Source organism: Mustela erminea, chromosome 17, assembly GCF_009829155.1.
Source record: "Mustela erminea isolate mMusErm1 chromosome 17, mMusErm1.Pri, whole genome shotgun sequence".
Classification (NCBI taxonomy): domain Eukaryota; kingdom Metazoa; phylum Chordata; class Mammalia; order Carnivora; family Mustelidae; genus Mustela; species Mustela erminea.
The window spans coordinates 4,126,798-4,151,382 of record NC_045630.1 but is presented as its reverse complement, the minus strand read 5'-3'; the positions used below and the strand labels follow the sequence as shown (position 1 = coordinate 4,151,382).

General features: G+C 48.7%; 1 protein-coding gene and 1 long non-coding RNA gene across 2 annotated transcripts; one reads left to right on the top strand and one right to left on the bottom strand.

The window, feature by feature from the left end:
• Positions 1-24,540, bottom strand: C17H1orf105 (chromosome 17 C1orf105 homolog). The gene is given in 8 exon segments (XM_032317393.1): positions 1-1,445; positions 4,564-4,631; positions 7,280-7,347; positions 13,835-13,909; positions 20,422-20,512; positions 23,665-23,930; positions 23,933-23,974; positions 23,977-24,540. Coding segments are annotated over 8 exon segments (828 nt in total). The 5' UTR covers positions 24,049-24,540; the 3' UTR covers positions 1-1,299.
• LOC116575832 lies at positions 20,949-22,496 on the top strand. Its single transcript, XR_004279966.1, has 3 exons — positions 20,949-21,231; positions 21,903-22,125; positions 22,200-22,496. It is a non-coding gene; the product is annotated as an uncharacterized LOC116575832 (long non-coding RNA).
• Positions 24,541-24,585: the final 45 nt, after the last annotated feature.

The following is a 24,585-nucleotide window of genomic DNA, read 5'->3' as shown; positions in this document are numbered from 1 at the left end:
TTCCCCTAATTCAGGGGTAAAGGTACCCCGAATTTTTTTACGGGATACGTAAAATTGCAAAACAAAAAAGAAGAAAGAAACATTTTTATTCATGATCTGTCTGTCCTTCAGCAGTGATCTGAGGCGGGATCATAATACCTGCGCACTCTGAGGGGAAGTACATACTATTTTTGGATTTATTGAACTCTAACTGAACTGAAACCAAGAATCATGACTTACCATAAATATAGGGCAACTGAGCGAGTTTTTCTGGTTTTTTTGGGGGGGGGCGGATGGTTTTTAAATGTGTGTGTGTGTGTGTGTGTGTGTGTGTGTGTGTGTGTTTAAGAACCAAGGTCAATTTAGGTCCCAGGCCATTTGGGAATGATTCCTGAAGCCCATTCTTCCAAGTGCAGTCAGCACAGAGGCTGGTTCTGGTTCTCACATGTGGGCCCAGTGTCCATTTAGCCAGGGTCCTGGGATTCCACAAGCCCACTGCATCCTAAAGGACGGAAGAGACCCTTTTTCTAGGGCCCTCCTTAAGCTGGATGTGGAGCATTTGTGCCTATAAATACAATATTTGCAAGCCTAGAGTTTTCCTCTGTCTCCCTCACATTGCTGACACGTGGACCAAGACAGAGCTGAAGGTAGACATTCTCAAACCAAAGTAACCAAAGAACAAAATGCAAGCACGTGATTTAGATATGAGTGAGCAAAGATCAGATAAGTATCCGGTAATACACAGGGCACTAAACGAGGGGGGGCGAGACAAGGCACGTGTCCTGTCCCGGGGAACTGTAGTCACTACACTTGCCAATTTCCCATTACGTCACAGTCTCCGGTCATCTACCATGTAACCGACAGAGGCAAGGACAGGAGGGTGAGCTCCATTTCTCTCCTGTATTCACAATAGGCTGAACTCACAAGAGACCTCCAGGAGCCATCTCCAGCCCCCTGCCCTGAGGAAGAGCTGAGATAATTTGCAAGAAAACCCAAATCTTAGAAACAGAAGGATGTTGTCTACCACAACACAGTTACAAATCATAAAAAAAACAAAAAAAAACAAAAAAAAACCTGACACTCAACATGTTCCGTTTTAATCAGTTAAACTTTTACAGTCACGGAAATTAAACCACTTGTCTTTAGGAAAAGTGAGTGAGAAGACAGTGGCAGGAGGTAGAATTCGAGCAACTCTCAAGAAAGCAAAAGTGAGTCACTTTTTTGGTGACAGGAGGAAATTAGGCCAATCTGTCAGAAACTGGCTTGGTTAACTTGTTTTCTCTATGTGAGTCCGGAAGGTGATGCGCTCCGACCCCTCATTCATTGCCTCATTGTCTTGCCCACTGGCTCTTTTCTGGGCCAGGAGGAGAGTCGAGTCTCCTGCATGGTTGCGTAGGTGTCCGCCAGCAGTCCGTGGAAGACAGCTGTCCTGGGGCCCAGAATGGGCAGTCTGTAGTGGACACTCTCTGCAGGACAGTGCAAGGAGGAGGAAAAACAAGCGCTTCTTAGAATATATTTTTAAAGACACTCAAAATATTTAAAGGTCACCAAAGACTTTTTTTTTTTGACCTTATAAAACAGATTCAAAATTCACATAAGAATTTCTTTTAATAGAACCATCTTAGCCCGCAGAAGATTTAAGGTCCTAAAAATCTTATCAAAGAGGTCAGAAAAGAGTACCTAGAAACAAAATTCAGGTATTAGGAGTTATTGTCAATTAAATAAAAAGTGAACATAAAAGGTATCTGGAGTTATAATGTGCGTTAAAGGGAAAAGAAGATTCAATTCTCAGGATGGGGTAACTGGGTGATGGACGTTAAGGAAGGCGTGTGATGTAATGGGCATTGGGTGTTACATAAGACTGATGAATCACAGACCTGTACCTCTGAAACCAATAATACATTATATGCTAACTAACTGAATTAAATTTTTAAAAAATAAATATTAAAAAAAGAAGACTTTTCAGGGACACATACACAGTTCTATCTTCAAAAACTGAACATGATCTTAACAAAAAGTCTAAAATAGCACTAGAATTTCAAAAGGAACCTTCATTTTATGAAATAATGTAAACTAGGGTTCCTTAAAATCCTCATCCTCCTGACCTCTTCTTAAAATCTGATTTTATTTACAAAAATGTTGGTGAATATTCAGCTTTCCCAGAAGACACATTGCTTAAAGGATAACGTCTTTCTGTTGGAAGTCACTGAGTGGAAGGGAACTGGAGTCCCGAATTCTCTGGAAAAGCTCCTCACTCCAGCTGAATGAGAACAAAGAGATGTTGCAAGACCACAGACCTAGGATCCGGTTCGGTCTTATCACTGTAATGAAGAGGAAACAGAGGTCCAGGGTCACAGGCACTGATGGACGGAGGACCAGAACCCAGATCTCCTTAATCCTAGCCCAGTGATCTTTGAACCATGTCACACCAACGTGTCAGCGGCAGGCCAGAGCAGGTTGTTCACGTCTCTCCAGATGTTTATTGACAATCGGAGCCTGTATGTGTCATGGTACTCTGGACTAAACGCCAGAGTCAAGATAAATGGATCCAGAAGAAATCCCCATAACTTCTGGAGATAGGCTCTTTCTGTTTACTTAGTTCTCACTAATAATTACTGATAATATACAAGGGTTATCTGAATCCAGAAACATACTAGAAGTCACTGTTGTGATCAAGGAGAGGAGTTAGACAACAACCGGCAGTTACGTTCGCTGGGATGAGTCAGCCATTTGGTCTTTGTAGCATGTCCACAGGTGGGTGGCAGCTTCAGCAGTTTTCCTGGGTTGATCAAAGGTGAAGGCTGCTCGTACTGAGTCTGGCTCTCAGGGGTGGGGCAGGAGCAGCACAGGGTCGGGGGGTAGGAGGGGGAGGCGGGACAGCAGAAGGTTTCTCTGGCTTCAGAGGTGGGAACCCAGAGGCCCAGACAGTTTAAACAACTTGGCAAGTCCTGTGCAGCAAAACTTGGATCTGAACCCAGGTCTCCTTGCTTCTAGACTAGTGCTTTTTACCTCCACTCAGAGGGCACCAATGGGAGCAAAGCTCAGCTCAGAAATGTCACAGCTGGCCTGGACAGTAGATCTACCCAGTTTCAGCTCCTAGCCAGCTCCTTCAGCACTCTCCCCGAAGTCCTGCCTCTAAGATCGCCGCCCTTGGATGGACTCTGTGGGCAAGAGTCACAATATGTCCAAGAACATCATGTGCTGACATTATGTACACAAAGTCTAGCTCTTATATTGGTGACTGAACAATACTCTCATGGTTAATAAATCGATGAAAGGCATCTTATCGCATTGCCCTTAGAATCACAAAATAAACATTCTTGCTGAGGGAAAGGCATGTGTGTGTGTGTTCTACTCCTTTGCAAGGCAGGCCTGAAAAACTCCATGTTCAAGGAAAACTCAGAATGAGTGTGTGACCAGAAATGAGAACACTGAAACCAAGCGCCCGTGCCTGTCCCCCGATGTTCCCGTGCCTTCCAGAGAGTGAGGTGGTCACAGAGAGTGAGGTGGTCCAGCAAATGGTGGATGGGGAGCTTTTCTTGGATGGATGTTCCTAGCTCTTGGCTCTTTAGTTCATTTTGGCTAAATGAGATCCATGAGCTAGGCCAATGTTTCCAGACACCTAACGAGGGATTCACTGGGACTGGCAGTCTTTCCCTCCACTCTGCTCGTGTGAATATCTCCAATGGGATTACCCAAGCCTGTGGTCCACGCTTTTAGCCTCCCTTCAAGATATCCCTTCTATTTTCAAATCTCCTCTCTGGATGCCTTCTCGGGCAATTCTGGCTAGCTCCCCTGCAGAAGGAGCTTAGGCTTTCCCATTTGTATAAAGCAAATACAGGATCTTGATTTTCCTTATTGTGTATATCAAATGAGAGAAAAGATGGAGGTGGCCTCACAGTCAATATGGGATCAAATGAGAAGATGGATAAACTTACTAACATGACAGCCTCTACTGCACTAAACCCTTGAGCTGCCCCCAGAGAATGACCTGCATCCACCTTCATCAGCTCAGTGTTGACATCTCTTAAGAGATCAGACATAGGTCGATGCCGAAGCTGGAACTGAAGCCTCGATCCTTTTGTCTATTAATAGCAAGTGGACCTAAGAATAGCACTGGGCAGCTGCCAGAAGGCAGGTGGTTTAGGAAGCCTGTGGGGTGGAAGGTTCAGGGCTTTGGAGAGGCCATTCCAAGAGTGTGGGGATGCAGTTCCTTTCCCAACTAAACTGCCTGAAAGGGAATTACCTACTTTGAGCATCATTTCCATGAAAACTCTTCAGCAGGTAGATTATGGGGCTCTTTAGAAAGAATGGGGAAGATTCCCTGTTGGCTGGAGAAGACCTGGGAAGGAACAAGGCACCGATGAAGGACACTGAGGCCTGGGGAGGGGACAGAAGGGGCTGGCCTGAAGCGGGGGCTGGGGAGCAATCAAAACAGGCCTTAAGCAGTATGTGAAAAGAGAAAGGCAGACAGAGGGAACCTGTTCGGAAAATTGAGAAACCATCTTAGGGATTAAACTTTTCATCCTACTACTTGCAGGGTAGGATATCCCCCCGCTACAAGTACTCTGAAAGAACACAAACCTGTTGAGATGTCATTATGGGAATGTTTGGCTACAGTCTGGGCTTTTGGTGGATGAAGATTCATCATTCTGTTTGGAAGAAGCAAGAAAACACATCAGTTATGTGGCTAAGGCTTGGTGGGAAGGAATGTGCCTCTACGCATGTGAAAACGCAGATGCTCTCTTGAAACCAGCACCTCTTCACCTAGTGCTCAGACCAGTCGGCTACAGTGTAAGATGACGGGCCAGAGACCACCACATCTCAAGCTCTTTCACTTTTAAGGATTGTGATAAAAACTTCATTGGAAAAAATATTTTATTCATTGTCAGATCATGTATGGTCTAAAAACAGAAGGAATCAAGAATCCTCCAGTTTCCAGAAAAAAAAAAAAAAAAGAACAACTCTTCCACATCACTAATATACCCTTCAAGTGCAAAACAGAATATTTTGGTGAGAACCTTCTTATTATTTTATTTTTATTTTTTTTGTCTTAAAATCTCTTCCTTTATTCCCATCAATATTATTCAGTGAGACTGGTTTTTCCACTGCTGAGTGTTATTAAAGCAAGACAGGAACAATTCAGAAATATTTTGCTGTCAATCCAACTTTGATTAAATAAAATTTTAAAATATTTACTTATGTAAGTAATCTCTACACCCAACACGGAGCTTAAATTCACGACCCTGAGATCAAAAGTAGCACGATTTTCCAACTGAGCCAGCCAGATGCCCCAAATCAATTTTTATAAAGAATATTTTTATCTATTCAGTTAGTTCATTTTTATTTTAATCATCCAGTGCTCATCACAAATCTACTCCTTAATCCCCATCACTTATTTCACCTTCCAATTTTAGAGAAAATATCTTGACCACATCTATTTCTCCTGGTGGCAACGGCTGTGGAAATGACCCTTGGCCAAAATGATATGAGTCCAAACCATTTCTACATTAAATTGCTTAAGTTCTAAAGACTGACAAATCTGTAAACTTTGGTGAGATCTGCACTCAGTTCATTGTCTCCATTTCTACCAAGGTTTTCCAAGTTTATTTTTACTTTGCTACCAAAAATATGGCCCATCTGTCCAATTTATTTTACTCAGTTGCCATTGGAAGAATCAGTGGGACTAAGGAAAAGAAAAATTCTATTACCCATGTTGAACAAACAGGAAGGTGTCTAAGACTGAGTAGTTTAAGATTTGTTTGCACTATACTTCAGTAAACATATATCTCCCCACTCATATTTCCTCTGTCCCCCACCCCGCTTCCTTCTTGCCTTCATTCCTTCCATTCGACAAACATCATTTAACTTCTGCAATGGTTACAATTAAAGTCACTTTGTAAAAACTCTTATTTCAGTAAGGGCAATTCTACCTCCCCATATATATAGTGAGACTCAAAAACCATAAGAACAGATTTTATAAGCTACAAACAGAACCAGGACCCTCCTTTATAGTCACACTAGCTAAATCTCAAACAGAAGTGGTCTGTCTTCTTTCATTACATTGAAAAAAAAAAAAAAAAAAGAACCATCTAATGATACTTCAGGTTGGTGTAGACGTGATTTTAGTTTTGGTTCAATCCTTAGTCTAGCTCAAGGAATAAAAGTTACTTGTTTAATAACAGGTAATGATTCTGGAATTTGGGACTTTATTTAAAATACCAGACTTGCAAGATAAATGAACTGGGGCAACAAATCTCAAAAGTTTCTATCACAGAGGAGTGAAACTTTTGTTCAGAAATCCCAGACTTTAGATAGTTCTGTTTTCTATTTAAAGTCTATACAGAATATTTATTTGAATTAGTTTTATGATCTGATAGGAGCTTTGGAAAAGTTGCAGGTAAACTTTATCAGTGCTGGAGTGTGTTGGATTAAAAAACACTACCCATTCCTCTTTGACCCTATCTCTCTGAGCCAGGCACCCAGCACATGGGTTCCCTGCATCTGAGTCTACACTGCAGCGTGGAGCAAATTTCATGAAAGGAATCATAACATCTACTGCTGTCCAACATAAGGTTACAAAAAGACCTATTGATTTTTCCATATTATTGCTTTCTCTATGAGGAAAAAAAAAGAGTGTCATTGGATCACATAAAACTTTTTTGGTTACTCCCCTCAAATCCGCCCCTGGTGTATGCCTACATTCCAACCATCTACTGTAAGGCAAGTCTACCTACACTGGTGTCTTATCCAGGGTGAGTCTAATGAAGTAAAAGCTTCATTAAAGTCCCTTTTCCCTTTCTGATAGCTAAACACATGGGGGAGGGGTGGCTGATATCCAACTAAACAAAATTCTGACTGGATTTTATTTTGTATATACTTGATCTTGATAAGAAAGTAGCAAAGGACAACCAGACAAACTGACGGGCTGAGAACAGCTTATGTATCATGTCCTGTACCTTCTGAATTACATAAGTCATCTACATCTACATGGAAAATTTGTACTCAGTTCTGCCTGAGTTACCAAAGGAATCTCGTATTCTCTTCTTAGTACTGTTTTTGGGAAGGTGGAAAGGCAGATGATACTTTCTACCATAATTTCAATAGTTGTTCAAGCAAAAAGGTGAAAACAACTTCTCTGGTCTAATTCTCTGGTTCAACCAAGAAACGAATTCAGTGGAGAAGCCCATTCCCTAAGCATTCCCTGAATATTCTACTTATGTTTTTCAACCCACTGTCCTGTGTCCGAAAACTGATATAAACAATTAAAATAACGTCCTGATTTAAATGTTAAGCTTACCTATGAGTCATAAAATTCTCAAAGGACGGTTTCAGATTATGAGGAATTATCACAGTTCTTGGTTGTACCTGAGAAAGAAATTCTCATTTAGAACATTGCCCCAAACTATTCCAATTTAAATAAATAATGTACCGCCTTAACAAACACAAGTTGTATTTAATGTTGGAATCGCTCTATATTCTTTTGTGATATGAATGAACCAGAGAGGATCACCTGCCCATAAGTCATAGGGTCTATGTTCTTCCCTGGTTATCAGATTTTGAAGTTAGAAACCTCATGATTGGTAAAGCCTCCAATTCTCTTTGTTTAGCTCACCCCCAACATTCTTCAGGTCTCAGATCACCGGTCAGCCTCTCAGACACCACCGACTCCTGGACCACTGTTAGGTGGTCCTCTGTCTTACCTTCTCATTGTGCCCTAGGCTTCCTCTACCAGCATATTCCTCATGTTTTTATTGCATTTACTTGCTTTTTATTGTTTATGTTTTTATTGTATTTACTCTGTTTTCCCTCATAGATTTCAGCTGCAAGGGAGCAGAGACCATGTCCCTATTTTTGTATTTCCAGGTTCTAACACAGTGCCTGTTCAAGAAATATTTGTTGATCAAATTAGTGAATGAATTGAACACACCTTGAAGCACATTTGGTTTTAAATGTGCCTTTCCTAGAGGACTATAATAAATCATACAGTTACAGTATTCCTGATTAAGACTATTTTCGGGCGCCTGGGTGGCTCAGTGGGTTAAGCCGCTGCCTTCGGCTCAGGTCATGATCTCAGGGTCCTGGGATCGAGGCCCGCATCGGGCTCTCTGCTCAGCAGGGAGCCTGCTTCCCTTCCTCTCTCTCTCTGCCTGCCTCTCTCCCTACTTGTGATCTCTGTCTGTCAAGTAAATAAATAAAATCTTAAAAAAAAAAAAAAGACTATTTTCTTGAGCTTTTCCAGATTTGTTAGTGTCACTAAATATTGGTTTTCTTTTGGAGCTTAGGCTTTCACTAAGAACCGCCCCCCCCCGCCGCCATTTCTCAAAAGATATTGTAGTCACGACAATGAAAAGATAATCACGGGATGTGGTGCAGGTGTTCAACTGGGCTGTTTGTGGAGGGGCTTGTGATTTAAATGTATGACATAACAAGCCTGCAAGTTACTGTGGGTTAAGGGGCTTCAGAGGTGCTTGAAAATCGAGAAGAACCTGAACATCAGGTCTATAGAAATGCCAATCACTTACGTTATTTAATCAGATTGTTGTAACTCATTAGCTGAGGAGCAGCAGCGGGGGGAGGAGGGAATGATCTGGTAACAGGAGCATCTGGGAGACGTGAGGGCAGCAAAGTCTTTGGTGAGAACCTGGGAAGAGGTTTCTAGATATATAAAAGGGATGAGAATGAAGGAGACACACCGCCTTTTTAAATTTTCTTCTGAAGTTGGCTCTGTTGCCAAGAAAGACGGAGGAAACCCTACCTTCTCCTGATTAGCACGACCCCTTTTCAAAAGCCCCTAAATCCAGCCAGGGCTGTCGTAGGTACAGCCATGAGTGGGCGATCGGGGCCTGCCCCAGAACAAAGCTGCCGAAGACAGCATTTTTGTTTCTGAGAAGAAGTGTGTCGTGTGGGCAGCTCCTATTCAGTCTTGAAAACTGTGCATCATCTTCTGGGAGAGACTTCCCTGAATCCTACTCTCCCGGCTTCTCCCTGATACCTGCTTTCCTACGTTCCGCTTCCTACCAGGCTCTTTCTCTTCTGTTCATCAGTTTATTATCATTATTTGTTCACCCACTGGCTCCTTAAAGGTAGCACTTATGTCTAATTCTTTTGTTTATTTTTTTTCCTTTATAGCTGAGCTATTACCTAAGTACCTGGCCCGTGGTAGGCAGTCATTAAATACTCGTTGAAATGAACTCAGTTACGTAAATAGACTTCTGAAACCAGTGAACATACGCACGTTAAAGAATGGGTGCCTAGAGTATATCCAGTCTGACATCCTACTTTTTTTTTTTTTAATTTATTTGACAGACAGAGATCGCAAGTAGGCAGAGAGGCAGGCAGAGAGAGAAAGAGGAGGAAGCAGGCTCCCTGCTGAGCACAGAGCCCGATGCGGGACTCGATCCCAGGACCCTGAGATCATGACCTGAGCCAAAGGCAGCGGCTCAACCCACTGAGCCACCCAAGCACCCCTGACATCCTACTTTGAAGGGGCTTGAAAGTGTGTATTGGAGAGCAATGCACATAACAGAAGGACTATGAAATAGATATTTTAAGGGGAAGATGAGCTGTTTGGAGCAGACATGTAATAAGAGATAATTTACATAAAACTAAGGTGGCTATCCCTGGTGACTCACAGCCGTAACTTTCACTAGGTAGTTTCTTCTACATGAAATAACTGAACTCCTGGCCCAGGGTACTCAGACCCAGGAGTATGAGTGGTCAGACAAGCCAAGTCCTATTAGGATTTTTATTTTTCTGATATTCATCTATTTTATGCTTTTTTTTTCAGTATTTATTTATTTGAGCAACAGAGAGACAGCAAGAAAGAGCAGTAGTGGGGGTGAAGAGAGAGGGAGAATCAGGCTCCCCGCTGAGCAGGAAGGCTCACTCAGGGCTCCATCCCAGGACCCCGGGATCATGATCTGAACTAAGGCAGATACTTAACTGACTGAGCCACCCAGGTGCCCCATCTATGCTTTTATTTTTAAAAAAATATTTTCCTAGTACTAATCTTTTTTTTTTAAGTTAAGACATCATAAGGTTCATTATCTCAGTGTACAACTCAGTGGATTTTAGTAGCATCACAAAGTTGTGCAACAATCACCACTATCTACTTCCAGAAGATTTTCAACAGCCCAGAAAGAAACCCTGTCCTCATTAGCACTCATTTTTGTTCATTCATTCCCCAAGTCCTTGGCAACCGCTGTCTGTTTTCTGTTTCTACAGATGTGCCTGTTCTGGACATTTCATATAAACGAAATTGATATAACTCATGGCCTTTGCTGTCTGGTTTCTTTTACAAAACAAAATGTTTTCAAGGTTTATCTAGCTTGCAGCATATAGAAGTACTTTCTTTTTCCCTGGCTGAATAATATTCCCCTATATAGATCACATTTTGTTTATGCATTCATCAGTTGATGGACCTTTGAGGTGTTTTCACTTTTTGGCTATGATGAATGACATTGCTAAGAACATTCTTGTACAAGTTTGTGTATAGACATATGTTTTGAGTTCTCTTGAGTATAGATCTAGGCTGGAAATGCTGGGTCATATGTTGACTCTATGTCATTCCAACCAGCAATGTATGGGGGTTCCAATTATCCATATCCTCGCCAACACTTGTATTGTCCACTTTTTATTATGCGCAGTCTAGAGGATGTAAAATAATATCTCGTTATGGTTTCAATTGCATTTCCTTAATGCTTAATGATGTTGAACATCTTTTTGTGTGTTTATTGGCCATTTGTATATCTTCTTTGGAGAAATGTTTATTCAAATATTTTGTCCATCTTGAAATTGGGATGTTTGGTTTTTTATTGTTGAGTTATAAACATTTTTTTTGTTTTTGTTTAAGATTTTATTTATTTATTTGACAGACAGATCACAAGTAGGCAGAGAGGCAGGCAGAGAGAGAGAGAGAGGGAAGCAGGTTCCCCATTGTGCAGAAAGCCCAACGCGGGGCTTAATCCCAGGACCCCAAGATCACGACCTGAGCCAAAGGCAGAGGCTTTAAACCCACTGAGCCACCCAGGTACCCCTGAGTTATAAACTTTTAAAAAATGTATTTTGGATTCTAGTCCCTTTTCAGATACATGGTTGGCAAAAATTTTCTCCCATTCTGTGGGTTGTCTTTTCGTGTTCCTGATGGTGGTGTTTGCAACAAAAAAGTTTTTAATTTTGATGAAGGCAAATTTAGGTAGTTTTTGTTGTTGTTTGTGCTTTTGGTGTCATATCTAAGAAACCATTCCTTATTCAAGGTCATGAAGATTTACACCCAGGTATCCTCTAAGAGTTTGATGTTCTAGCTCTCCCAAGTAGGCCTTTGATCTACGTGTAGTTATTTTTTGTATATGGTGTGAGGGAGGGGCACAACGTCATTCTCTTGCATGTGGATATACAACTGTCTCCACACCATTTACTGAAAAGACTATTCTTTCCTCATTAAATTGTTTTGACACCTCTGTCAAAAATCAACTGTTAGGGACCTCTTATTCTTATGGAGATCCCATATTATGTAATTAAATTGCATTTTCTCCTGTTAAAGAAACTTTTTTAATTGTTCACAAATGTAAGGTGTTATTTCCAGACTCACAATTTTATTCCACTGATTTATATGTTTATCTTTGTGCCAGTACCACAAAGTCCTGATTATTGTAGCTTTATAGTAGGTTTTGAAACCAGGAAGGGTGAGTCCTCCAACTTTGCTCTTTGTTTTTGAGATTGTTTAAGCTATACTGTATCTCTTGCATTTCCATATGTATTTTAAGATCTGCGTATCAGTTTCTTCAAAAATGTCATATGAGTTTTTGAGAGGTATTGAGCTGAGATCAGTTTGGGAGTACTGTCATTTTAAAAACCTGTAAACATGTTTTTTTTCCATTTATTTAGGTCTTCTTTAATTTCTTTACATGGTGTTATATAGCTTTTGATGTACAAGTCTTGCATTTATTTTGTTAATTTTATTCCTAAGTATTTTAATTTTTTGATGCTATTGTAAATGGAACTGTTTTCTTAATTTCATTTTTGGATTGTTCATTGCTAGTATATAGAAACAGAATTGATTTGTGTATGTTGATCTCGTATCCTGTAAGCCTGCTATACTCATTTATTAGCTTTAATTGTGTTTTGTGGGCTCCTTAGGACATTCTAGGTGTTAAGATTATGCCATCTGCAAATACAGTTTTATGTCTTCTTTTCCAATCTGGTTGTCTTTTATTTCTTTTCCTTGTGTTAACTGCCCTAAGCAATGTTAAATAGAAGTAGCAAGACTGGACAACCTGGTCTTGTTTCTGATCTGAGGGGAAAATATCCAGCCTGGAAAATATCCAATATTCATTGAGTACAATGTTAGCTGTGGGTTTTTCATAGATATGCTTTATCAGGTCGAGGAAGTTCCTGCTCTTTTTAGGAGTCTTATGTCTTCCCCTGCATCTACCTTCAGTCCCCTGCTGAGAAAGGAGAGGTCTCAGTGACTAGGGCAGATACGCAGTACCCCAGCCCCAGGAGGAAGCCGAAGGGCTGTTGCACAGAGTGAAGCAAGGGTATCTATTTCCTGCTCATTTTCTAACTGTCTCCAGCTTCTCACCAGGGTCTGCATGCACTGGTCTGACGTTAGTGTTTGAGGGCTTTCTTTCTGGGTTCTGCCGGGAATGGCAAAACCACGGTGTGTGGTTCTCCTCCAGTCAGGCCTGGGCGAGGGCAAAGGTCGGAGAAGAGGTCTTGAGAAAGAGAGCAGCTGCTGAAGTCCCAAGCGAGCCAGCCGGCCAAAGCCAGCTTGGGCCCCGGGTCAGTGCATTCTAAATGTGGACACAGTGGTTCCAGGAATAAGACCGGGAGAAACCCCAATCCCGGTTTCCCGGATTCCAGTCAATGCTAATAGCAAACGCTGTGACCCAAATTACAAAGAACGTGAACAGGGATTGTAACGTTCAGGTGCACCTTTGCTCACCGCTTCGGTTAGATTTCCAAATCCCACGGAAAGATTTCACAAAACTGCCCATCTCTTTCCTATCCTAGTGGTCAAAGCCCTTTCGCCATTAACGTCTCAAAGGAGGCTCTCTTGGGTCTCCTGATTTTCTACTCCTTGCCTTTCCTCTTACCGCATGTCAGCCCAGGGTCAAAGGAGAACCATAGGATTGTAGAGACCCTTCCCCAACTCCGACCCTAACCCTAACTGTTTAACTAAATTTGTCTTCATCCCAAGCCTGACTGACCCTAACCCTAATCCTTCAACAGACCCAAGTCCTAACGCGGACCTGTAGAACATTCCTCCAGACCCAGGCCTCTTTCTGCAGCAGCTCCGACGATGACAGAGCTTTGTCCCTGTTTCTTCCCTACCCTTGCTAGCTTCATCCCCCGGATTTTGCACCACCAGCTACAGACACACCCCCTCCCCCCCAATCTGGAAGGTGCTACAGGACCTCTCCTTAGCTTCTACTCTGAGGCGCTGATTGAATTGATGGACCCAAAGATGAAGCTGCTTATCTCGTGACTGTAAGGGTCGAGGCAGGTTGCTTGTACGGGTGCACGTTGTGCTGTGTTGGAGAAATGTTCCGGGGGAGGGTTCCCCAGCCGCCTGAATCCCTACGGCAGTGGAGTCACTTTAGGATCTCAAAGCAAAGCGGCTCTTCTCAGCTCTACCTCACTGACTCGCCTACCCTAGTTCATCTTTGGGTTTGTTGCAAATGGCGACGGGTCATCATACTGTGTCAGGTAACGGTGCTCCCGGGGCCCACGGGTCATTATTTGCAGCCTTCCCTGCAGAAGGTGTTGTCTCTCCCCTGGGCTCTGGTGGGAGAGGGGCAGTGCTCTACCCTGGACACCCGCGCTCACCTCTGCCGTCCTACTGACCTACCATTTTTCTCTCTTGACAAGTGGAGCACAGCTGCTTGTTTCTGACCAGCACGGGGCTCCTGTGGAGCCTCCCGGCCTGAGGGGAGAAAGAAACGGAGGAGGTGAGGAAACGGTGCGGGTCCCTGGGGCAGCAAAGAAGGGGCAGGGCTGGAGGCGTAAGAGCGGTACCAGTTGTGCCCTCCATAATCCCGGGGAGTCTCTGGTCTCAGCCCCATCCCCGGTGGAGGCTGAGGCCAGGCTTGGCTGCAGCTGGGAGGGCCAGAGAGAGTTTGGGCAGGAGGGGGGGGTCCACAGACCGATCAGGAGCCTCAGGACCCTTCACACAGTGGCACGGGTGCCACTGACCCTTCGTCACTCACGCTGACATCAGAGCCGTGAGCGGTGTTCATTGGGAGTGGATAACATGGGGGAGAAGAGGGTCGCAGAACAAACAGTGAGTACGAATTAAAGGCTCCTCCGGCCATCCGACTGTCTGTTGACCTCAGACTACATGTGTGCACGCCTGTGGCCTGACCTGGTCCTGCTGCCCCGGGCGGGGGTGGGGAACGCTCCTAGGGCGACCTTCAGCGGACTGGGCTGCCGCTGGCTTCATCCTCTGAGACAGCCTTCGGGTGAGGCCCCATTCTCGAAGGCATGAGGACCAAAAACTAGGGATGAAGTTGGATCCTTTGGACAAATGTTGAAAATACCTTTCATTTTTATAGGCCATTTAAAGAGAATCAACCGCGTGTTACAGTGTTGTGGGCTGGGATGTTGAAGTGTGAGTGTGAACAGCTCGGTCCTTCCACTCAACAACACATTTATTGTGAGGCCAGCGTGCGGAGGGGGCTGGGCTGGGGCCACAAAGATGAGTGAGGCATTTTCTGGCCCTAAGGCAGGCCAGGGAGAAAGACAAATTCATTCGTTTGCCCATTCACTCGGCGCCGGGGTCCCTGAAACACAGCAGACGGGGCTTCTGACCGCCAGCGGCTCACACCCACCGCCTGCGGACAAGGAAGCACAACGCTCTGGAAGGTGCCGTGACAGAACCATGGGGAGGCCACAGTGAACCTGGAAAAAGCCACAGGGTCACCTGGACGGGGTGGGGCGGGGCAGAGAGGGAAGGGTCTGCGCAGGGCTCCAGGAGCGGGTCATGCTCCGGTAGGTGTTGGGGCGAACAAGTTGCGGGGAGGGCATTCCGCCGCCCAGAAAGCCCTGCCACAGCGTGGAAGGATGGCCTAGAAGACCGGCTTTAGGTAACTGAGGCTAGCAGAGAAGGGCCACCGCCTGGTGTGGGGAGTGGGCAGAGAAGCAGAGACTCCTGGGCTTCTGGAAGATTCCAGCCTCTGCCAGATCGTTCCTGATACCCGGGGTGGGGGGATCTCCCGGGGCGGGGGGCAGGTTGGCTCCTCCTTCCAACCCTCACCTCCGTGAGTTCTGACACTAAGACACGTGTCTGAGACTCTGACCAAGGCGGGGTGGGCTAGATACCGCAGAAGCAGCAATGAGACTTCTGGGCCTTCAGAAAAGAGAGACGGCGTCCCATGGAAGGGTCGGGAGAGGCTTCGAGAAGTGGCATTTACACGGAGTCTGAGAGGACGCAGAAGGCACAGACAGGTGGAGGTGGCGGTGGGGGCGTCCTGGGGCAGATCCGGTTTTGGCGGCGCCATCAGCAGACGCTCCTGTGTCTTGTAGTGGATTCCTTCCCCCTTTCCGGGCTTCTGGTTTCTACACAAGAACAGGAGCTCACTGCGAATCCAGCAGCGGGTCTCTCTGAGAGGCCTCCCAGGTGCACGGCAGCATCTGGCCAGGTTAATGATGGCTGCGGATGTGGCTCTCGAGCTGCGTGACCATGATGACTGCCATCCCGCGGGGCCTGAGGACGGACGTTTCATATGTCGTCCCAGCCAGCCTTGTCAACTCATCGGTTACAACATGGCTTCGCCGTTACTTTCTCAGTACGTCTTTCTGCTCCGCACACCCCTAACCCGATTCGGGCACCTGCCGTTCTGATTCCAATCACAGACTTCATCGCGTTTTGTTGCATTTTGTCCTGTTGTTCTTTTTTTTTTTAATGTGTTTGTTCCTCCACCAGCCTGAGAGTTCTTGAAAAGCAAAGACACATCTCGAACATCCTTGCATCCCTAGAGCCCATCAAGAATCTGGCGCACCGTAGCTCTTCAAACGGAGGGGGAGGGGCAGAGAGAGAGGGAGACGCAGACTCCCCGCTGAGCAGGGAGCCCACTGTGGGGGCTCAGTCCCAGGACCAGGGGATCATGACCTGAGCCAAAGGCAGACGCTTACCTGACTGTGAGCATTTTAAACTATTCCCCACGACACATACTTGTATGTGTGCAGGGAAGTTGGTGCGGATAATCTGGGATGCCACGTTTCACAGGCCTCCGCTTCCCCCAACCTCCCCCGACCCACTACCTTGCTTTCTTTCCTAGCCCTGGGACCAAAGGGCTTTTCCTTCTGCAGCACTTGCTGCTCACTCTTGGTTTCCTCCAGGCCCCTTCAGCAGCAGCGGCAGGAACGGCCCGAGAAGCGGCTGCTAGTTCGGAGCCTGGGCGCCTGGTTGTATCCTCTTGTAGACGCAGAGCCACCAAGACAAGCACTTCTGAAATGCTAATGGGCTTCTCATTTTCCAAGCAGCTGTCCCCAGGATGGCAGATGGCAGTTGTGATGAGAAAGTAAGAGCGACCTTTTGTAGCCTGGCCAAGGTACCACGCACAGCTCAGCCGGGCCCCAGAAGCCCGAGTCTGCTACTCGCGTGTGGCGACTGGAAACGTCCTAATGTTCGAGGCTGATACTTGCTGAGGTTCATAAGGTCGGCTCAAGGCCCAAGTTCTTGGCCTTCTTGAATCTCTGTAAAGAATCAGAGAAACCTATTCCCTACTTCTGCCTCCCTCCGCCTCTGTCTCGCATACAGACCTCTCCACAGAACAAAAACTGACAATGTGAAAGCACCAGATGGTGACTTTAAAAATAGCCCTCATGGGCCCGCTCAGGAGTGCAGACAAATCTGCCTGCGTCCTCCCTGCCCCTCGACACGTCTGTTCCCTTCCTCTCTTCCACTCCCGCCTTCCATGAGAGACACCCCGCGGGGCCCCTCTAGTTCAGTTCTTTCAATGAAGACGAGGAAATTGTGACCCAGAAGGGTTGAGAGATTTGGTCCAACCATACATGTATTTAGTTTCAGTGAGCCAGAAACTTCCTTGGTTAAAGGGCCAAAAGACGATTACCTTTTGTCAGGGAGAAAGTGGGTTCTTAGGGTCTGTATGAGGGCATACACCCCTTAGAAAAAAAAGTGATCAGAGAGCCTTTTTCAATATTCAAAAAAACCCTCTGATAATTACACATTTTCCTGTGGTCTGAAAATACCAGCCATCTCCATTAAAGAATAAAGTGAATGCAGTTTTTTTCAAATACTCATAGGTTGACTCAGAAACCTTTCAGACCCACACAAAGTATTATCAACAGCCATGCGTACACTGTCAGGACTTCTTACACGTCGGTTTTATTACCATCAGATCAGTGGTGGTCATTATTACCTCTCTTTTAAAATCCTATCTTTAGGGGGCCTGGGTGGCTCAGTCCATTAAGGGTCTGCCTTCAGCTCAGGTCATGATCCCAGGGTCCTGCGATGGAGCCCCGAGTCAGGCTCCCTGCTCAGTGGGGAACCTGCTTCTCCCTCTCCCTCTGCCTGCTGCTCTGCCTATTTGTGCTCTCTCTCTACCTCTCTGTCAAATATTAAAAAAATAATAATAAAATCTTATCTTTAATTACAGGTGTCTGGTCCACAGATACAAGAAAAGGCCTGAATAGTCTGAGTAGTACGCAGGGTGGTTTCTGTGGCAGTCACGGGCTCTCCAAAGCTCATTCAGGGAGACAGAAGTAAGAAAAGGAGTTCTAGGTGGTGAGAAAATTGGGAGTTGACGTCCTGTGCCTTTTCCCAGCCACGTCTCAGCCCTGCAGCGTCCGTGGTAGTCAACGCTCTTCGTCACAGGTCTCTGAAAGCGGCCCAAGGAAGGCTCCCCTCTGGACTCTGACTCATTGGGCTGGAACAACCAACCCGGATCAAAGAGAGGAGGGAGGGAGGGAGCGGGGGCGGGGGCGGGAGCCGACTCTTGCACGGGGACCTGACCCTGCAAGTAGGCCCAGGGTCTCCAGGGCAGCCCCCGTGTGGGCCCCACCCTCCAAGCTGCCTGGCTGGGGAGCTGCGAGCAAGTCCTCTCTGGGCCTCCCTTCTGCCCTGCTGCCAGTGCCCGGGATTCCAGGGCGTCTGGAGGAGTCCACGCCTGCCCCCGGGCAGTGAAAGTCGTGCCTGAGAGTTGCAGCTCCAGGGGCCTTGCCTAAATGGGGGAGGGTTGGGGTTCCATGTCTTTGGGTTCATTTTCCATTTTTCTTCTCTGTCAGCCCTGCCTTTCCTCTTCTGTTTCCTTTTTTGCATTCTGTGCCCCTGCCTACCTCTCTGGGTCTCTCTCAGCTTCTGCTTTTTTTTTTTTTTTTGCTGTTTGTCTTCCTCTCCCTGTCTTTCCGTCTCTGTGCCTCTCGGTTTCCTTTCTGTCTCTCTGTCCATCAGTGAACATTGCCCCAGACACACAGACACGTGCCTCTGCCACAGGACGGCTCCTGGGCAGGGCAGGGCAGGGGTGCCCCTTGGAATGTGAGTGTACCAAGTTCTGCCCTCTGACCTGTGAGTGGGACAGGGAATGGGGCCAGGTGGCATGACCTTCGCACCCGTGCCCAGAGGCCAGGCCGTCTGGTGGCTGCTGCGCTGCCGGAGCCCTCTGGCAGGTCCCTGATTCGGAGGCTACAGGTAGAGCTGCAGCGTCCGGGGTCCACAGTGCTTTCCTCTCCCACCGGATACAGCACGGTTTCTTTCCAGAAAGGAGCCGCTGCCAGCCAAGCCCGTGTTTCACTCACAGGGTCCGAGGGGAGGCCTCTGTGGTCCCAGGCAGCTCTGTGCAACCCCGAACACGCAGACCTTGTCAAAATACTTGCGATCTTCCTTTAGGGGCCCCGGCGGTCGGCGCTCGGAGGTACTTCCCCGCCGTGGCCTCTCTTTGCTCAGCCCAGCCTCAAACACTCAGGTGTGGCCCCTTCTCCGGGTCCTTTCCTCGGGAGGGCTCCCGAGGTGTTTACACTAAACACAGGGGTGCCTTCCTCCCTTGACCTGACATCAGTTAACTCTCGGGGCAGCCAAACACCCGAAGGCGGAGAAGGTAAAATTCTGCCTTCTGCACCGCTCCTTGCCCTTCCAGTCGGCAAGGGCCACTGTTTCCTCACACAGGCGCGGAGAGCCGTAGAGGGAGGAGGCAGGTGGAGCGCCAGGCCCCGACAGGGGAGGACGAGGGCGAGGGGGTCCCCCGCTCTCCCACCCCTGCGGGAGTGCTGACCCCCGTTCCCCGCCGGTCTCAGCCCCCAGGGCCCAGGCTAGGGACGTTGCTGCTCTTGGCTGCTCTCTAGTGGTCACCCGTGAGCATCGCACCACGAAATTCTAAGTTCTGCGGAAGCTGGTCCTCCCCCTCCCTGGCCATTGTGCTTTCCCCTCTGGCCTCTTGCCCACTGGGTCGGGGGGTGGGGTCTAGAGTCTTAATGCCTCGCTGCCGCGGCCTGATTCCTTGATGTTTTCAAGCCCTTCCTGCAAGCTCAGGTCGGTGTCTTGGCTCCCCTGGTGCTTGCCCCCTCTGTGGAAACACCTGCCAGATCGAATGCTGAAGCCCATTCCTCTGGAACCCTTCCCCGCTGCTCTCTGCCCACCCGTCCTGCCCCTCCCAACCCCTCGCAGGGCAGCTGTGCACCTGTGCGGTCTGCGCACCCATTCATGGAGGTGACATCGGACTCACCCCTCTTCCTATCTACGCTACCCACAGGCGGCCTCCCTAAGCAGGCGTCTACCCCGACAGGATGGCCGGCCGATGGTGGTTTGCAGAGCAGAGCTGTCCCCACAATGGGGCATCCCCACGATGGGGCATCCTCACGATGGGCACTGTGACAAGTGCTTAGGAACGCCGTCCTGTGTACTTCTCAGGTGAGGAACCCCTCATCCACCCAGGAGTTCCCTCCCTGGGTCTCCTTGCACTGCTGACTGCACCGGCACCTCTAAGATCGGGAACCTTCGGGGTGCTCCACTGCGAGGAGTCTCGCCCAGAGCCAGTCACAGTTGATTTCGGAGAGGTGGAGGGGATAGGACGACGACAACAGGAAATTCCACAGGTGTGGGATCTTGTACGTGAGACACATAAGGGATCCAGGGCCGTGATGGGACAGGGTCAGAGGCTCCAGGAGCAAGGACCGGCTCCAGACACAGGCTGAACGGCGGTCCCTGAAGTCCTCTGGGCCTGTCTCTCAACCGGAAGGTGTGTGTGTGTTTTTACTTTTTGATGATTGTGACCTTTGTTCTTAGGGCCAGTGCCCTGGAGCTTGGGTGAGCCTGCGATGCTTTTTTATTTACTTATTTATTTATTTCGTTCAGCTGTCTGTGAAAGAGTGATGATGTTCCAGGCTCTGCTAAGGAGACAGGAAGCAGCTTTGTATGTACACTCAGTGTCATATTAGAACCACTGTGGGTGTCTTTTCAATGAAAAAGCAAAAACTGAGTACCTTAGATAAGACATCTGGAACTTGAAACAAAATAGGCAAATTCATATCCTTCTTGGATGAAATCAGAAAAGTGGCAGAGGCATGAGGATATCTGAAGTAATCAAAACAAAGCAAGTTAGAACCACAATCTCTGGTTTGAAGAGCCAAGCCCTTGGCTGGTTCAGAGACGTAAGGGTCAAAACAGACAACCCCAAAATGTACCACTCTGGCCTGCAGATTATTTTGAGCTGAAAACCATCAAGGCCCAAAAGACTTGGCAAGAAACGCTGACCTTCCCCTTAACTATCCAAAAGAGTTTAGATAGAGGACCTGTTCCTGGGAAGAGAGCTATCACCATAGATTATTTACTATTTACTACTAATTTACTATCACCTAGGTAAGGTAGCCTGCGAGGCATTAGCAAAGTCTGTTGAAATTCATCTCTGGGTCCCTTTGTTTCTCGGTGGCCCAGCAAACATTTGTTTACCAAACATTTACTCTTTCCTTTCTTCCTGTGAATTGTTTTCCTTCCCTTTGACTCCCCAACCCCTTCTCCTTACTTAGTTCAGAATGACATATATAGTCATTACGTATGACCGTCTTTGGAATCTCACGTGGGTTCCTGTATGTACAAAATCAAATTTGATCTTCCCTTATTAATGTGTCTCAGGTCGATCGGATTCTCAGACCAGCCAGAAGAAACTTGAAGGGCAGAGGAAAGGTTCTCCTCGCCAACAGAGATAACCCACGGGACACCCAGGGAGTTGTTTCTCGCCCCAGTCCTGAAGGGCACAGACCATCTGGCAGCTTCCAAAGGAAGGCTTTGCCCTCGTAAGTCACTCTAGCTTCTCTGTCCTTTTGTTCTGAACTAACCAATGAAGTGTCAGAGACAGTGTACAAAGGCAGGAAAAAGTTGTTTGTAAGAGCAGATGTGTAATGGGTGAAATGCAGATCTTCTTGGAAGAGCTGTGTGTGTAGTTGTTGTTCATATTTAATAAGCGCAGGGTTCTTCCATGCCTGGTCTGCTTTCTTGGAGTCTGTGTCCCTGGGCACTGCGTCTACTCATTTCTTCCCATGGAACAGATTCTTCTTCCAACCACTCTGGAACGTTCTTTCTTTCTAGTCAGGGGTGGAGCAGTGACACTGCGGGGACCCAATCAGTTTTCCTCACAGGGTGTGACCTGCCTCATGGCTGTTGTTTCATTTTATTACAATATCAGAGGCCAAGGCATGCAGGGGGCCTGTCGTCCTAAACTGCTTGTGTGTACGACACTGTGCATGCCTCCGGCATTCCAGAAATGGAAACTCGGCATGCCAGGAACACCTCTCTAACGAGAAAAGAGGTCGCTGTTCATTGTTCATTTATAACTCAGGCATGTGGAAGGAGTTTGGTATTCCCAAGGCATTCGCAGTTTCACTTCTGCTCACCATTTCCCAGGGCCCTGGTGGAGCAGGGGCGGAGGGTCTGACCCGGCCCCTTCACTGTCTTTGACCTGGAACAGCCTGCCTTGGACTGGACATCCAAATGCTGACCTAGGGAGACCAGAGGCCACTCTTGAGCTGCCTGAACACTCAATGATCTCCGATCAACAGGGCCTCAGTGTGACCTGGGGGCTTCTGAGCCCGAGAATGAGTGTGGCTTTCATGTGGCAAGACCGTCTTCTCCGAAGGAAGGAGGTCTGAGGAGGCCCCGGTGTCTGAGCCAGGCCTCAACTCCCCCAGCCGGTACGCGTGTTTCTGGGCTTCGTGGCTGGGGGGCTCTGAGTACATTTCACTGCAAGTGTCTTTCTCTTTTTCAGACTGTTCTGCGTTAGAACTGCTTGTCCAAAAGTAGGAAATGCTAAAAGCACATTTATCACTATCTTACTGAGGCCCGAGGAAAAGGTTTTGCCAAAAACAAACAGCCTGGAACCCAGAGCTTTAACCAGATGAAGAGATTCTAATCTTTAAGAACTGCTGATACTCAAACAAACCATCCTGTCAAAGGACTTGGCACTCTGGTGTTGTCTCCCTGAAAGCTCCAGGCACCATCCGGGCGTCCGTCCGGCCAGTGTCTGTGAGGTAGACAAGTGTGTTTCTCTTTACGTGGGCTGAGATCCCCGCCCAAGTTCTGTTCAGAAATGAGCAGAGCTTCACTGATCCTGAGGTAATTTCTCCTTAGGACCAACTCAAGGTTAGCTGGCCAGAAGGAAAACTACCCCTTCCCTTCACACTGTCCACAGTCTGTCCCTTCTGATATTCCAGGACCTGGCTGTGTTCTGGCGCTGCCCCGCTGTGTTCTGGGCCTTCTTCAGGGCCCCGTCCTGTTCCCCCTCCCTGCGCCCGACCCCAAAACTGTACAATCTGGGAACAGGAGAGCCATGCCCGCTGGTGCTTTCCTCCTGGCTGCAGGGGCAGATCTGATGGGAACAGGGCTGAGCTGGGGTAGTGAGCTCCTACCCTAGTCAGGCGGTAACCACCGGCCATTTCACATTAGCTGGAGCTCAGATTCGAAGTTAAGTAAAAGTAGCAGGAAAGAGCTGGAAGCACTTGAGAGGGCTCTGGAAATGCACACAGCTGGCTGGCTGCTGGCGGAGAACGTGGCTTTTAAAAGGAGCGGCCCATACACATCCATGCTGTCGAGAGGGGATGTGGGGAGAGTGTCCCTCTCGGGGACTCGCTCACCTGTGGGCAGGAGGGCACGTGTCTCCCTAGGCCCTTCTGGTTTCTCCCATTTGCGCCCGCATTACCTCACATTCCCCTTCCTTCCACTTCCCCTCCCCAGAGCAGCGTGTGTGACCACAGCCAGGGACGTGGCCAAGAGTGAGGAAGCCCGGGGACTGCTCGTGTCCGCGCTAAAATGCGGCGAACGCACCAACACGTCCAGTTTTGAGGCCGAGAATCCCGTCGCCCAGCTGTGTGGAAGCGAAGGACCGGAGAGATGGGAGGATGCCGGGCAGACGCTCCTCTCTCGCCGTGGGCGGTTAAAATTAGAGACAAAGTAAGACGCCGAGGACAGCAGAAGCGTCGGACGCGCGGCATCCAGGGCAGAAGGTCTGTGTTGTGGAGCGACGGCGGGAGAGGAAGGTCGTGGGGACGGCGTCCCCCTGCCAGGCCCATCCCGAGCGCCCGCTCTCGTCCGACAGACCCAGGCCACGTCTGGTTTCTGAACCCTCTCCTTGGGCTTCTCAACGGCCCGGGCCTGCCCGTCTGATAACCGACCCCCGGAATCATCTCCCCGGAGGTCTTTCCTGCAACCTTTGCCCTCGGGGGCTGAGCTGTTACCTTTTGGGGAGGCTGAGCACTAGCGGCTTGTTCACGAGGCTGGCCTCACTGAGCCAAGGAATCTTGCCAAACTTGGGAACAGAAACCTGGAGAGAAATGGAGAGAGACCGATCGTTCTGCGGACCCGAGGGCCCCCGAGCCGTCGCAGCCCGGGCCCGAGGAAGCTCCCGCAGGCTACCGGGCAGCCGGCGCGCTGCGGACCGCGGCTGCGGCCTGAGCCCTCGGAGCCCGTCGCGCATCCCCGTCGGGCATCCCCCGTCGGGCACCCCGCGCGCGGCGGACGGACAGACGGAGCCCACGCGTGACCTGCCCTCGCGGACCAGGTCCGCTGACCTCGGGGCGCGCGTGTCTGGCGTCCCCGCGTCCGTCGCGTGGCGGCTTCATCCCTCCCGCCCGCTCGGGCCTCCGTGAAGTCGGCCGAGCGCGAGCGACCGCGCGCCGGCCTCGGACTTCCCCGCCGCGGCCCCGCCGCCCCTTCCAGGCAGCGGAGGGCGGAGAACCGCGCCCTGGAGCCCCGGGCGGTGCGCGTTCGTCTCCGGTACGGCCTTCCCGGCGGGGCCCTGCCCCTGCAGCCGCGCCCCGGGAGGGGTCACCCCCTGCGGCCGGTGCTCGGGCCGCGGAGCGTCGTCTCTTCCGGTCCCTGCGGAGTCGGAGCCCCCAGCGGCGTCTGCGGGCGCCCCCGGGGGATGCGCGCAGGCCGTTCGCGGACGCCGGGACGCCCCAGCTGAGCGCCTGACGGGTCGCGGGAGCGCGGGAAACTGGGTTTTACGATCGGTCCCGGACAGCCCGGCCCCCGGCCCAAGTCACATCCCGCCCTCCCGTCGGGCGCGCGCTTTTCCCTCGGCTCTGAAGGGGCGTCCGGCCCGGGGCAGCCGCGAGGTCTCCGAGCCGCCGGGAGGGGGCAGCAGCGAGCTCGCAGCT